This window comes from Dreissena polymorpha, chromosome 14, assembly GCF_020536995.1.
Source record: "Dreissena polymorpha isolate Duluth1 chromosome 14, UMN_Dpol_1.0, whole genome shotgun sequence".
NCBI lineage: Eukaryota > Metazoa > Mollusca > Bivalvia > Myida > Dreissenidae > Dreissena > Dreissena polymorpha.
The window spans coordinates 62,691,144-62,706,244 of record NC_068368.1 but is presented as its reverse complement, the minus strand read 5'-3'; the positions used below and the strand labels follow the sequence as shown (position 1 = coordinate 62,706,244).

Sequence of the window (15,101 nt, the reverse complement as noted above, 5' to 3'; positions counted from 1 at the left end):
GATTGTAACGCGTAATTGCAACAGGGCCACAATTTGTGTCGTTTGAGCATACAGAGAGTAGTCCGGAATTCCTTACACTGAACAGTGCTACATCCTTTGAATTGAGCACATACGCAGTGATGTAGCAAAAATTCTGAGGTTGTATCTCGAATCAGCTTATTATATATTCGAAAATATTCATGCGTGTCTGTTGGCGTTATGTAAAAGTCACTAAGATGAAAACTGAGTAAAACAGCTACGCCTAAAGGCGCATTAGTGCTCTATACCTATGTTTATGTCAGCGTTGTTGACACCGTGTGAACTGCTCGGGTAACAAGTAAAGCAAAAACAGCAATGTTTATATACTTTTATTCCTCCATATACAAGATACGAAGATTATTGTATATTTTGAATGTGTATATGGTGTCAAAAATCAAAAGATTTGTACACGGAACTTTCATTATGAATTTATATTCTTGGTGAGATATTCATTTGATATTAGAAAAAATATTCCTTTAATATGATGGTGACTGCAAATTTTCTTTATATTAAGTTCCCATTACCATTTTCATCATACTTTCTGTGCTTTCAGAACTTCCAAAAAGCATGTTATTTTTATTTTGTCTTAGTTATTTCTATGAAATAATAAGGGTGATAAAAAGTGCACACAAAACTCGACCCGTGCGCTATGACACACACTTTATAAACTTGAATGGCGTGTGTTCATTTCAAACTTGCGATTGATTTTGAAAAATGAATTTCGTGTTGAATTATGCAATAGCGAACATCTTCAGTGCCTTCAGCGCTTTGATTTTAATTGTTAGCGATATATGTTTGTCTGTTTGTTTTTTAAATATAGTACTTAGAACAATAGGTTAGTTGGGTAAGACAACTAGACTGGGTTATGAAATTTTGATGTGTTTCCATTTTTGTTCCAAAAAGTGAAGTGTATCGTTGATGATGGCTATTTCCTTTTCTATTTGCATCTTTAGTTTGATATAGTTTATAAAACAGTTCAAAGAAGGTGTTTGTTTTTTTGTATTTCATGCTGAATATGAAATATTTCATTATTATAATAATGTAGTTCACAGTGTTATTAATTTCTTTTATTTTGAAGGTATTTACACCGAAACTAATATTTAGGAGGACAGTTTAACTCATATTTGTTGTTTCTCAAGAAATGTTGTCAGTTGGTTCCATAGAGTTTGAATATGTTTACACTCCCAGAAATTGTGTTCTATTGTTTCAATGCGTTCGCAGCATATATCACATAAATTTGTGTTGGATAGGTTGAACTTAAAAATATATTAATCTGTTGCTATTATTCGATGGATGTATTTATATTGAAAATGTATCAGTGTGCTATCAATAGTTGCTTTAAATGGCATAATAAATATGTCATTCCAAGTAAATTCTTGTTCTCGAAAAAGGCTTTGCCATTTATTTTGAGTTTTGGAGTTTTCTACAGGGTTTTTAATTTGTAGCGTGTAAAATAAGTTGTTCGTTTAAATTTTTCTTGCATGTTTTCTACGAATGTTGTTTGCGAACATGGCGTGTTTGGCGTATGTGTTATACATTTAATATGCATATATGCTTTTGATTAATGTGTAGTACATCAGGAAATTACTTGAAGGTATTCCGTATATGTAATATATATTATCAAAAGAATAGAAGTCCTTAATTCTGAAATCGTACAATTGGTCGACATATTTAATGTTTTGTTCCAATCAATGTAAATAGAAAAACGTTTTGTTGTTTGAAGATATGTCTTTATTGTTCCATAAAATAATTTTACTATTGATTTGGATTACTAGATTATGATAAACATTACTCCATGCTGATAGAAGATTATATAGAACAATCTTTTCATATACTTTTCATATGCTGATGTTACATTCAAAAAGTAAAGAATCACCATATTTGTTTTAGAATTTTCTGATAGAATAGTTTCCATCAACTCGTATTGGTATTATCTAGGTATCTTTTAACACAGCTGCATTTGATTGCATTCAGAAATGCGTCAATGTTCGTTAATTTGATACCTCCATTTTCTCGTTTAATTTTTTCTGGTTAACCGTCCCATATGCAATTAAATATTATTGATTTTACATCGTTAATATATAATTTAGTGGAATTGGGGAACTGTTAGTACATTGATTATTTTAGGAAGTGCAAACGTTTCCAATACTGTGATTTTTCACATAAGTATAAGTGTCCAGTGTTGCCATGATTTTAAGCAGTTTTTAAAATTCTGTAATTTAGGCAGTATGTTTTCAAAACTGTATCATTTTCATTATTTGTAAATGTAATTCCTAACGTGGTAGCTTAATCTGATGTCCAATAGAATTTAATTCCTTTTTTATAATGGACATAACTTTGTTTTAATTTGCCTACTCTTAGCACAGCACATTTACTTTTGTTCAGTTTAAGACCCGATGTTATTCCGAAAAGGGTCAACGATTCAATTAGGATATGGAAAGAATCGTAATTTTCATTTAAAAAATAAGTTGCATCATCAGCACATAGGGTTTGTTTGATTAATTCGTTGTTTTCTAGCGATATGCCATTTATATGTTTATTTGATTGGATGTGATGCGATAGATACTCGATGCACATAATAAATAGTGATGATGAGAGTGGACACCCTTGTCGAACCCCTCGTTCAATGTTAAAGCTGTTTGAAAAGAAGCCAATGTTAGTAATTATACTATTTATGTCGGTAAAGAACAGTTTAACCCATTTAATAAGACTCTTACCAAAGTTCTATTTTCTAAGCAGGCGAACATAAACGAATGATCAAGTGAATCGAATGCATTTTCAAAGTCTGCAAATAATATTAGACCAGATTTATTTGAATTGTTGAAATAATTTATGCATTCTTGTATAAGACGAACGTTTTCAGCAATGAAACGTCATTTTATGAAATCGGATTGAGCTCTTGAAATGATTGATGGTAATATTTTTTTGATTCTGTTTGCAATACTTTTTGTTGCTATTTTATAATCATTGTTTAATAAACTAATCGGGCGCCAGTTTGACAAGGATTCTAAGTTTTTTTCCGGGTTTTGGAATGAGTGATATTATACTTGGTTTTTAAAGTGTGGTTAAACTTCCGTTGTTAAATGAGTAATTTAGTGAATTTGTTAAATGCGTTTTAATATCGTTCAAAAATATTTTATTATAAAACTCGATAGTGATGCCTTCAGATCCCGGACTTTTGTTATTTTGCATTTCTTTCAGATTGCATTTCTTTAAGAGCTAATCCACATTCATATTCAGTTAGTAATCTGTCAAATAATTATTTTTCCGCTTCATTTAAAGCATGATGTGTATTTCTAAAAAGGGTGTTATTTTCGACATTCTTTCGTTTATAGAGGGTTTCGAAAAATAGGCGTTGTTCTTCTAGAATTTGATTTCTGTTTGATATGTCTTTGTCTTTGACTTCTAGTTTGTGTATAGTTGTTTGTTCGCTTCTACGTTTGTCAATGTTTGCAACGTATTTTGTATGTGTTTCATTGTGTTGAACATGCTGTGCCCGCGCTCGAAGTAATATGACATTGAGGTGTGTAAATTCATTCTAATATTTGTTTTTTTAAGCAATTTCATTTTCAATGGCGGTGGAATCATTTGTGTTTGTTTCATGCAACTGTTTTTCAATTGATTCAATGACTTTTATGGTTTCTATTTCAAGTTTGTGTGTTTCTTTTTGTTTTCATGATGTTTATCTTATTGTTGTCTTACGTATATTACATTTAATTATTATCCATAATGTGTTTGGGTTTGCATATTTATTATCTTGAACTGTATTGGTTATTTCTTGTTTTATTTGTGTTTTATATTGTGTATGTAATAAAATGCTTTTATTAAGTTTAAAATACCCTGTGCCTCTTTCAGGTTGTATTTTATGCAGTTTAATTAAAACTAGCGAGTGGTCAGTCATAAATCCTGGTTTATGATGCATGTGTCAATAATATTTCAAAGTGACTCAGATATTGAAAAGTAGTCTAATCTAAAAAATATTGTTGAATTTTCTCTCGTTCAGAATAAATGTACGCCAGATGTCTATTAAATTGTAGTTTTCAATAATGTTATTCAAAGTGTTTCTAATTTTTGAGCGAGTATAAAGGTTTCCATTTCTTTTATCTAATAACGGGTTAAGAACAATATTGAAATCACCTCTGACTATAATGTTTTTATCTTGATTACTTGTTATATAAGATTGCAGTGTTTTGTAAAATTTAGATTCATCTATGTTAGGGCCGTTTACGTTTATTAATGTTTATTGTGTTTCGTGTATTTTTATATCTATACTTGCTTGTCTGACAATTATTATTTCGTTAAAGTTATCCACTGTTACTCCTGTATTACTTTTGATCAGAAACCCGATTCCTTGCTTATTTGTTTGTTGTCCACTAAGATAGATATAACCGTCCCATTCCTTTTTCAAGGTTTGTGCTAAGGTAAGTGTTAGGTGACTTTCATGTAAAAGACATATGTTGTTTTTTCGTCTAACCATTTGAACATTTTAGTGCGTTTGATCTTGCTATAAGTCATTTTACATTTAGAGTACATATGTTAATATTCATACCAAATGACAGTTAGGTAATGGTAAGTTGTGTGCGGCAGTCCAGTTGGTTGTTAATACATTTAATAAAAAACGGAGACAAAAAATATAGTTTGCAATATTAATATAAAAACAAAAACATACTTTAATACAGAACGGAAGTACGGAAGTTATATTAATTGAAAAAGAAAAAATCTAACAAGTTTTTGTTCGAAAGTACGAGAATTTTACATTAGCAAAATGTAAACAAGAAAAGACACAAACAAAACAACAACAACAAAATAACAGTATATATATATATATATATATATATATTATACTTATAATTTGTGTCTCAAACATGTTAAAGATAGAAATGTATTAATCAACTGCATAATCAGCATAACTTTCTTCCTCTTTAACATTAAACAATTGTAAACACAGTAAAATGTAAATGTGAAGCTTTAATTTCTTTCAAACAGATAATAGGAAAAGACACACACACAAAATAAGCTGCCAGATATGCTTGTAGGTAAACATACAAAACAAAAATGCATATATGTTATTCACAAATTCGAAATATCATAGTGTGAAATTGTATTTAAAAAAAAGACCAGCAAATTTTATTCTAATCTTTTGCTGTACTTTAAATAAAGAATGTGCTGTAAGTTTTAAAATGTTTTATATGTATTTTCTCTTGTAATACTTGATATGCTGTTTCCAAATCCTATGTTACAACGGTCACAACCAAACAGTGAACATAAGTATAATACAAATGCCTTTTTACATTGCAGTTTACATACCAAGATAAAACAAAACTCTACAGTTGAATGGGAAAATAAAGCCTCAACAGCTCTTTAAAGCAGTCGTATTAAATAAAAAAACAAGCAATTGTACATGAAAGTTCTTTAGCATGCGCATTCGATTCCGCATTTTTTATGATGTTCACAACTTTGAATACCAACTTTTTAAAGACGGAAAATATAAACTAAGTATAGTCTAACATCATATATTCATATTTGGAACACTGAATACCCTCATAGTGACATTTAAAGATAGATCGAAACCTTTCAAATAATAAGTAATTACGCTACACTAGATCACAATATCCTACATCTCCTCTTATCCGACCCGTCCTCCACGAATTCACTGCCAATGTTTGCATCCTCCATGCCACTATTTAAAGGCCTCTCCTAAAACAACAAAATACATTATTAGGTGTAACATATAGTCTGTCTTTATCAATCAAACTACGCAGAAGACTGTTAGGTCAGCAAGGTATTATTTTTTATCCGGCTTGTTTCAGACTGATTTATTAAAATTCGCCGTAGCATTTTGTGATTTTATTTAATAAACAATAATAATTAATAATAATTAAATAAAGCACATATTAACTGTTCAAATAATAAGTAATTACACTACATTAGATCACTGCATCCTACATGTTCATAATATTTTGGAGCTATAATGTCCCTTCTTACAACAATATTATCCGACCCGTCCTCCTGGACTTCACTCCCTTTCCCAATGTCTGCCTCCTCTATGTCAGTACTCAAAAGTTGCGCCTATTGCAAAGAAAACACATTAATAATAGGTGTAACATAAAGTATGTTTTCATCAATCAAACTAGAAAGAATACTGTTGCAGACTATCTAATTAATTTAAGTTTCTGTCTACCTGTTGTGGTTGTCTATACAATTTTCATTAAGTCATTCCTATATGAACGGCCACCGGAAAAACTTTGCGAAACCGAAATTTCGCAAACTTAAGTACCCTTTTTCTTGAAGGTTTGCTTATTTGTGATAAAGTATAAGATAAAAGTCTAACTTGTGATTAATAATTGGTTATTTTTGCTTGTTAAATGCGTTTTCTTCACTATGAACTTTATTTGCAAAGTTGGGGTTCCCATGGGATTTTTGTAAAATCCCATGGGATTTTTCATTATCCCATGGGAATTTTGGTTTTCCCATGGGATTTTTCTCCAGCTTATTTTATGGGAGAAAAAATCCCATGGGATTTTCAAAAACATAAAACACGTTCGTTTGTGCTTAGTTATCGATTTTAAGCATTGTTAAAGCATTTGTGCTTATTTTCGTTCAATTTACTTTGATAGAAAAAAAATCCCATTTTTTTATGGGAAAAAAAAATCCCATGGGATTTTTTTCTGATTTTTAGAGATTTACTCATGTAACCTTCAGAAACACTACCTTTTAACAAATGATGAGCATTTCTCGCGATTTCAACGCGTTATATCGTGTTTTAAAATAATAAAAAATCCCATGGGATTTTTTTGTCCCATGGGATTTTTTTGTCCCATGGGATTTTTTTCCCATGGGATTTTTTCCAATGGGATTTTTTTTTAAGGTATAAGTTTCTAAAAGCTATATAATAATAATAATTATAATAATAATAATAATAATAATAATAATAATAATAATAATAATACTAATAATAATAATAATAATAATCGTGCTCAATATGATGAATTTGTACTTTTAAGCGACTAACATTTTTATTCGAGCCGATCGTCGAGTCCGAATGGTGAGTATAAGAGCAATTTACCAGTACAAATAAATCTCACTTGTGAAGAGAACGCTACCGTACTATAAAATAATCTTGATAATAAGTCATATCATTTCTCGACAGAAAATGAAAACAGTATCCATATTGATGTCAGCAATGTCCCCTGCTATGATAAATATTGACAAAATGAAAAACCTTGACAATAATTCCGTGTCGAATACGCATTAGATTATAGCAATCAAATTCATATAAGCATTGATAAGATAATTTGCGAAAATGGGTCTTATGTCAAATACGGCAAGCGTAGCTCCATTCCATAATGTCCGGTATTAAGTCACGTCAAGTTTCGTGGTCGAATTATAGCATAATAATCATTTTCACATTACGCGAATCATATGAGTTTCCCTACATATATTGTGTTAAAATTTATGTTACACTAATGTGCGATGATGAAAAGGGGATTTCGGTAATTCTACATTCGCCCGCCTAGTACCGAAATCCCCATATTTACGCCTTAAAGGGTCAATAGGTCATCGGTATGAATGGTTTTTGACTTCACATGAATGTTAAGGTGCAAAAAAATGATATTAATTTTAATTATTAAGCACTCTTGACAGCATTAAGTTGCCTCTCAGTGGGGATTTCGGTAATTCTACACTAGAACTTAAATGCGCGCCGGTACCGAAATCCTGCTGTACAAACCTTCAAGTGTCAACAAAATTATTATAGTGTTTTTTTTTCATTAGCAACCAGTGACATGTATTATCTCCCATTCGGTTACTTCTTTTGGAAAATAATTAGCGGGGATTTCGGTACTGCTACATTCGTACGCCCAGAGCCGAAATCACCCATGTTTACGCCAATCCCCCATATTACGCCTTAAAGGGTCTATATGTCATTATGTTTTGGTTTTGGCTTTGCATTAATGTTGATTTGTACACAATCATATTAGTGTTAATCATTTAAACACTCTTATCAGAATATTTTTTCCATTATTAAATAGTTTATTAATGTGAAAAATGTGTAAACGAATGTAAAAAAGGTAAAATGTAGATTTAAAACATTGGTTACACAAAATTATATGTAAATATAACATGACATAGTAATAATAAGTCTTCAGAAAGTATTTTCCAAACAAATCTGATGAAACAAATGATATCGTACTACCTTATTTACAATATGCTATACACTTTTGCAATTTAGTTATCAATGTTTAAAAAGCATAAATCAGGATAATATGTTGCCTCTTAGCGGGGATTTCGGTAATTCTTAACAAGCACATAAACCCGCGCCGGTACCGAAATCCCCGCTGTACAAACCTTCAAGTGTAAAAAAATACTGATTTAGGTTTAAATAAAGGGAACAATAGTATTTTTGGCCACCAAAAAGCACTTCCGCGTCAACAAAACGATTGAAATTATGTCAGAAACCCAGCTTTTCATTGTATATATTGCAATACAACATCGGCCGCCGAGAGCGGAATACTGCGCTTGGCCGCTAAACAATGTGGATTGCATCAAATTAAATGTCAATTTTCGATTTTATTACAAAAATAAACACTGCCTTTTTATAAATATGTCAAGCACGTACACTTAACAAAAAAATCGATATATCTTTATGTAATGTAGAAAAGTAAAGCGCTTTATATATAACAATGTTTTATAATGTCTCTCTGGTTGAGAAAAAAAAATAAACAAAACCGTGTAGAACATATATGTTTTCATAATTAAAAAAAAATATTTAATGATGCACGTGATGTTTTATAATTGATATAAGTTCACGTGTCATTGAACGAGTTAAGGGAGAGATGCGAATTAAATTACACATAATTAAAAAATGATACTATACTGTCAGCTTGATTTATAAATTGTGTTCCATCGCGCCAATATATTCTTTGTTCCATGAAATTGTGTATAAAAGCAAAACGATTGAAATTATGTCAGAAATCCTGCTTTTCACATGAAATGATCTTTAACACTTTATTTATTCCAATCAGGTAATTAATAATAATAGGGGAAGTCTATACTGTGTATTAGAAACTTGTTGTGGTGATCCCTATCTTATCCGCTCAATACACATCCACCTGGCTACTGTACAGAAAAAATTAGATTTACTTCCAAAATAACTGATTTCATTAATTGCTAACTTGTTGTCTACATTTTAAATTAACAACGATAATGGATCAACATCACCGTTGCACAATTATTAAGTTCACAGTAATCTGTACTTTAAATAGATAGCCTAATTAAAGACGGTGCTAATAAAGAACAAAGCGTGAATGTGGATATTAAGAAATTAGATCCTTTTTTGCATGACACTGGCAGTACTAGTATATCATTTTATCTTATATAAATAAGCCACATTTAAGACATGGATACAATTAAAATAAGACACATTTGCATCTTTCATTTCTTGAAAAAAAAATAAGCACGCAGTCACATATAAATAAGATACATTGAAGACACACAAAAAAATAAATAAGACACATTTGCATCTTTCACTAAATTTTCTTAAAAAACATGTGAAACTGAAGAAAAACATTTATTACTGACACATTATTCTAAAAGTCGACTGACAACTTAAGTTCAAAGAGGGATTTACAATTAAATAAGATCCATTTTCGCATGATGCTGGTTGTAGAGCAAGCAATACATTTCTTACTGACACATTATTCTAAAAGTCGACAGGCAACATAAATTCAAAGAGGGAACCACAATTAAATAAGATCAATTTTCGCATGATACTGGTTGTATAGCAAGTAGTCACATATTAATTACAGCTTGCATTAGTTGCAATAATTTTGTTAAGTGCGCGTGCTTCTGAACGTTGCGTTAACGAGAGTGTTGTCATTTTGTTAGTTTTATATTTTGGTATTATGTATGATTATTGCTTGTTTTGAATTTGAAATAAACGCTTTCTGGCAAATAAGCATCGTCTTAATTTTAATACAAATAATGAACATTTGACATACAAAATGTCCAATAACATACCGGCAATAACATTATATATATATGTTAATTTCTGTGCATGTTTATACCGAAATTATAGCCGACATCGGCAGTTAGGGAAATTTAGTGACACACTTTAACACATCAAACATGCATGATAGTTCTTTTTTCATATGATATTCCCCTGGTTGCTTACCGGTGTATTGGTGCAGTTGATAACCCCGCCGGGACTACAGTAGGGTGCTAATACACACGTGTATCGTGTTCAATACAATCGTCTTAATTTTAATACAAATAATGAACATTTGACATACAAAATGTCCAATAACATATCGGCATTAACATTATATATATGTTAATTTCTTTGCATGTTTATACCGAAATTATAGCCGACATCGGCAGTTAGGGAAATTTTATGACACACTTTAACAAATCAAACATGCATGATAGTTCTTTTTTCATATGATATTCCCCTGGTTGCTTACCGGTGTATTGGTGCAGTTGATAACCCCGCCGGGACTACAGTAGGGTGCTAATACACACGTGTATCGTGTTCAATACCCGATCCATGCTACAACGTGTAAGAACGGGAATTTCGGTAATTCTAACTTTTTAAGCTTGCGCACCTCTAATGGGCACATATCCAAATATAATTTAATTAATTATTTTCCTAATCAGCATCATTTCACTAAACTACATGCAAATTTCTAGGTAACTTTCCATGCTTAAAAAAAATAAACCGATTTTTTTCAAAACCACCCTCACGCTCGGCTTTTGTCCAGTTTATTTTCACCCCTGGGGTATATACAAGTTCCATAATTCATTCAAATTTCCAAATATGGGCATGCAGTTGGTGTGTACAGATGCAGTAAAGGTGTTTAAAGTTTAAACAAGATGAAATAAGTATTCTTTTACAGACATTTATTTTTTACAAATTTTAATCTATGGAATAGCGCCATGAAATGTAAGTGATTTCAGCCAAGTAAAAATTGGGTCGGTTAAAAACAAAGTGTCATAAAATTCAAAATAGTATCATTTAAGTTATATTTTAAATTAAGTTTTTATAGAAACACTATATACAGCAAAAATACCAAAAAATAGACAGATTTACCGTTTACTTTTTGAAATAAAAATAAAAATGCAACATGCATCATCCGTATTTTCAGCAGTAAATTAATCAATTTAGCCATAACGTTGTTTTAATTTTAAAATTGAAGGATGTGCATACAATTTTCAACATATTTAACAATAAACATAGCCTATGTGCTATATTAAATCAAATTACGTTAGAAAAGAAATAAAACGCGTCGCAAAAAGTATGCGATGTCGGCAGGAATCGATCCTGCGCGGGAAAATCCCAAAAGATTTCAATTTCATCGCCTTACCCACTCGGCACCGACAACTTTACATCTGTGTAACCTTAAATTAGATATATATAAGTAAACAGGTAAAAAGGCTCGCTCGATCTTTGAAGAAATCGCGAAATCGTATTTTTCAGATGATAATTGGATCAAAGTCAATAGTTATAGTGAAAATAATGTAATCTAAATGAATAAGTTAAACATATATCAAAATTCGAAGTTTGAAAAAAATAAAATGCATCTCTCGGAAATAAGCGATCATTGAAGATCGGCAATGGCTTATGTATGAAGTGAAAGGACAGTTGAAAGTTTCCATTTTGCACGTTAATGATTCTGATAATATGGTGACAAAGGCAGCAGTCCTATGCAGTATTGTGTTTGACCGGAGAGTAGCGTGATCTGTGTCGGTGTTGGGCGCTCTGAGGGCGCAATCCGGCTACATAGGTACATAGAAACCTCTTTTGGCTATAGTCCATGGATCGGGTTCGGCAGACAGGGAACATGTAAATTTTTATATGTATGTTTTATATCTTAATTACCTAAACGTATATTTATCCTGGTTACTTATTTACTGAGGTATGAGTTAGTCGCAATGATTGTAGATACGTTGTACTATATTTAGTAAGTATTTGGAGGACGAGTGGCACGGGCACGCGCTTTATTATCACTTATACAAGGAACGCGTTTTGTTTATATACGTATTTTTGATATTCCGATAGGCTTAAGGGAGGTAACTTATTCAAGTAAAACGCGATATTTTTTGCAATGCCTTTTTATAACTATTGTTTAATTAATTACATACGAATATACAGCTAAATTTAAGATGATTTTTACCAGAAAAAAATTTCGGAGAAAGATATATTGAGATTTTGATATTCCATAGAATGCGAGTCTCCATATATATTTTCTATTGCAGGGGAGGTAATTTAAAATTTTTAAAGTCTCCGAATTGGTCTTTGTTGTATCTATTTACGTTTATTTTCAAGCTTATGGCGATTAAAAAATTAATTATTATTAGTATATGCTCACATGGATATTGGTACGGATATATCGTGTTCATATAATTGTTACTACATCCATTTCATTCATCATTCAGGTCGGGCTACACAAATCTCGTGAAGAGGCCAGTAGGACCTGTAAACAAACTCTCATACACACACTCTTCACTCATCGTGGCGCTCTCGCATGTCTGAGGCGATATATAAGATCGATGTCATATATAATACTGTATTCGCTGGTATTTTCGGTTGATATGTTTGATTGCTTAGGACGCAATGAATATAGTGTATTTATATTTAATCGAAGTGAGCTCATTGTTGTTTCTGGCGGTATTCAATTTCTGGTAATAGTTTCGCGATTAAAGACGTCGGTTCTCGGTTAGGTGTGGAATGTTCTTATTTGTTAATGTGCCAAGTGCTTAAAGGCGGTTTATCGCACTTTATTAGTCGGCGTTTCAAGAGAATGGGTAATAAATGCAAATCAGTAGGTGCTTAGAAGACTTAAGTACGGCAAGAACCACAACTCACTCTGCTAGGAACGATTACCACTGCCTGTCTGCAGCAGACGACAAATGATTCTGCTCTAGCAGTGAATGTATATACCAGCTTGTAAACGCCATTGGCCAGTCTAGTGTTTATCATTAAAATATGCACATATTGGCTGCTTTCATGGAAAACGAGGCTTAATGCACATCAAATAAGATTAGCCTGTGCACAATGATAAGCATATTCAATGCGAACAAGCTAATCAAGGACGACAACAGCGAACAACTTAAGTGCCTTCAGCGCTTTGATTTATAATATACATTATGTCCTATGTTATATGGCGTATAGCTACTAATATATGTGTGTATAAAATATGTTAACCGTCTTTATTTTTTAAATAAATGAAATCATACTGAAACTCTACGAATTGAGGATTTACATGTTTTTATGAGCTGTCAAAGATTATTACAAACAACAATTATTATCTTTTTTAATGCAGACACTTTAAAAGACTGTGGGTGCGGACCCAGGATCCTGCGATAAATCAAACGGAAAGGTACTTTAGGTACTTAAGCTACGTTGGAGAAACTCGGACATTGTTGACGCCCTGTCTTCAATAAATATGGAATGAGTGATGTATTGGACGTCATCATTGATGACGTTCATTCGAACGAATGATAAAGGGGGCTAAGTTTCATTAAGTTGGTGCATATAGTCGCGATTTGGGAGTCTTGAAAACTGGTCGGTTACTTTTGCTGAAATTTGACATGTATATGGACAAGAATGCGATCTACCTGTTGGCGTAGGCGTTTTACCTGTGAAAAATCTAGTTTTTGATTAAATCACGAAAAAGTTTCGCAAGTTTTACATAACCGGAATTACAAAATGCGGTATGTGGATATACCGAAACCCTACCGAAATCCCCGAAATCAAACTTTGATAAAAACAATGTTTCATTAGTGATTTCAGTGTATTTCGCAACAATCTATATTAAAATACGCAGTTTTTCGATAAATAATCAATATAAATGGGGATTTCGTGGGATCTCGGGGATTCCTGGGGATTTTGGTAATTGCGGGAATGTCGGTATTTGTTCACACACGTCAAAATGGCCGACTTCGACAGAAAGAACGCTTTAAAAGTATTTACAAAATAACATCATCACAAACGATGTAAAGTGAACGCTACTTATCCGTTTTGTAGATAAGTATACGATCAATTGGAAAACACTAACATTTGACATAAAAAAACGCCAGTGGATATGGAAATCTTCATCGTTTGAAATAGCAGACGGCGTCGACCAAAGGCGAAAAGAACGCGAGAAAGTATTAACAAAATAACATAATTAAAAATGATGTCAAGTGAACGCTAATTCGCTGTTTTGTAGACAAGTATACGATCTATTGAAAAACCATAACATTTGACATAAAACACCCGTGGATATGCAAATCTTCTGCGTACCAAAGAGCAGACATCATGCGGCGTCTAATCTGAGTCTACGCTGTTTGCCAAGGCCGATAGTATAATGAATGAAAATGCACAAACTCAGCAACTGGCAAGCATATATGCATTAGTAGATTGTTTCGTGATTATTTAGAAACGACTACATAATTCTTTTGGTTCAGCCAGTGCAACTTAACAGAAATAAGTATAATAGTTTCTACACCTGACAACAATGTGCCAACTTTATACAAGGTAAGTTGTTTACATTATTTAAAATATTTCAAGCTTACAGTATACAACAATAAACAGCTGGTACAATGTAATGTCATCGTTTTAATTTTAATAAGCCCGTGGTTAATTACCCTTTTTAATCTTATGGTTCAATGCATCTCTAACACCTTCAATTGACATTCTCGGCTCGGGTACTACTTACCGGTACATGTACCCCGGGTACTCTTAACTTTACTTACATGTAGCCCGGGTACGGTAAAGAAACTTAAACATACCCGCAAATATTAGATTGTATCCGAGTTGTATATCTGCCAAAAATCCGATGTCGAAAAGACGTTAAACATGCTAGCGATTAAAGTAAAACAATATTGTTTACCTTAAAGAAACTTCTCTTTAAAAAAAATCTGCATCAACATGCTTTTTAGTATGAGTGTTGAGAGGACGCCGTAGGAATAATCAAGTAATCAAGAATACGTCTCTGTTTCTGCTTTTATTTCCTTCATGTATAATGACGATAAGGATTGACGACTAACATTGACGGCAATGATAACAAGCATTGAAAACTAACACTAACGACAAGGATTGGCGA

At 32.1% G+C, this 15,101-nt stretch overlaps 1 protein-coding gene across 1 annotated transcript in view; it reads right to left on the bottom strand.

Moving 5' to 3' along the window:
* Positions 1-332: 332 nt before the first annotated feature.
* Positions 333-15,101, bottom strand: part of LOC127858179 (uncharacterized) — a 65,916-nt gene continuing 51,147 nt past the window's right edge. The window contains exons 9-10 of the mRNA XM_052395152.1: positions 6,004-6,087; positions 333-5,715 (exon numbers count right to left, since the gene is read on the bottom strand). Of these exons, the coding sequence (XP_052251112.1) occupies positions 5,623-5,715; positions 6,004-6,087 (177 nt within the window). The 3' untranslated portion in view covers positions 333-5,622. The remainder of the gene's footprint in view (positions 5,716-6,003; positions 6,088-15,101) is intronic.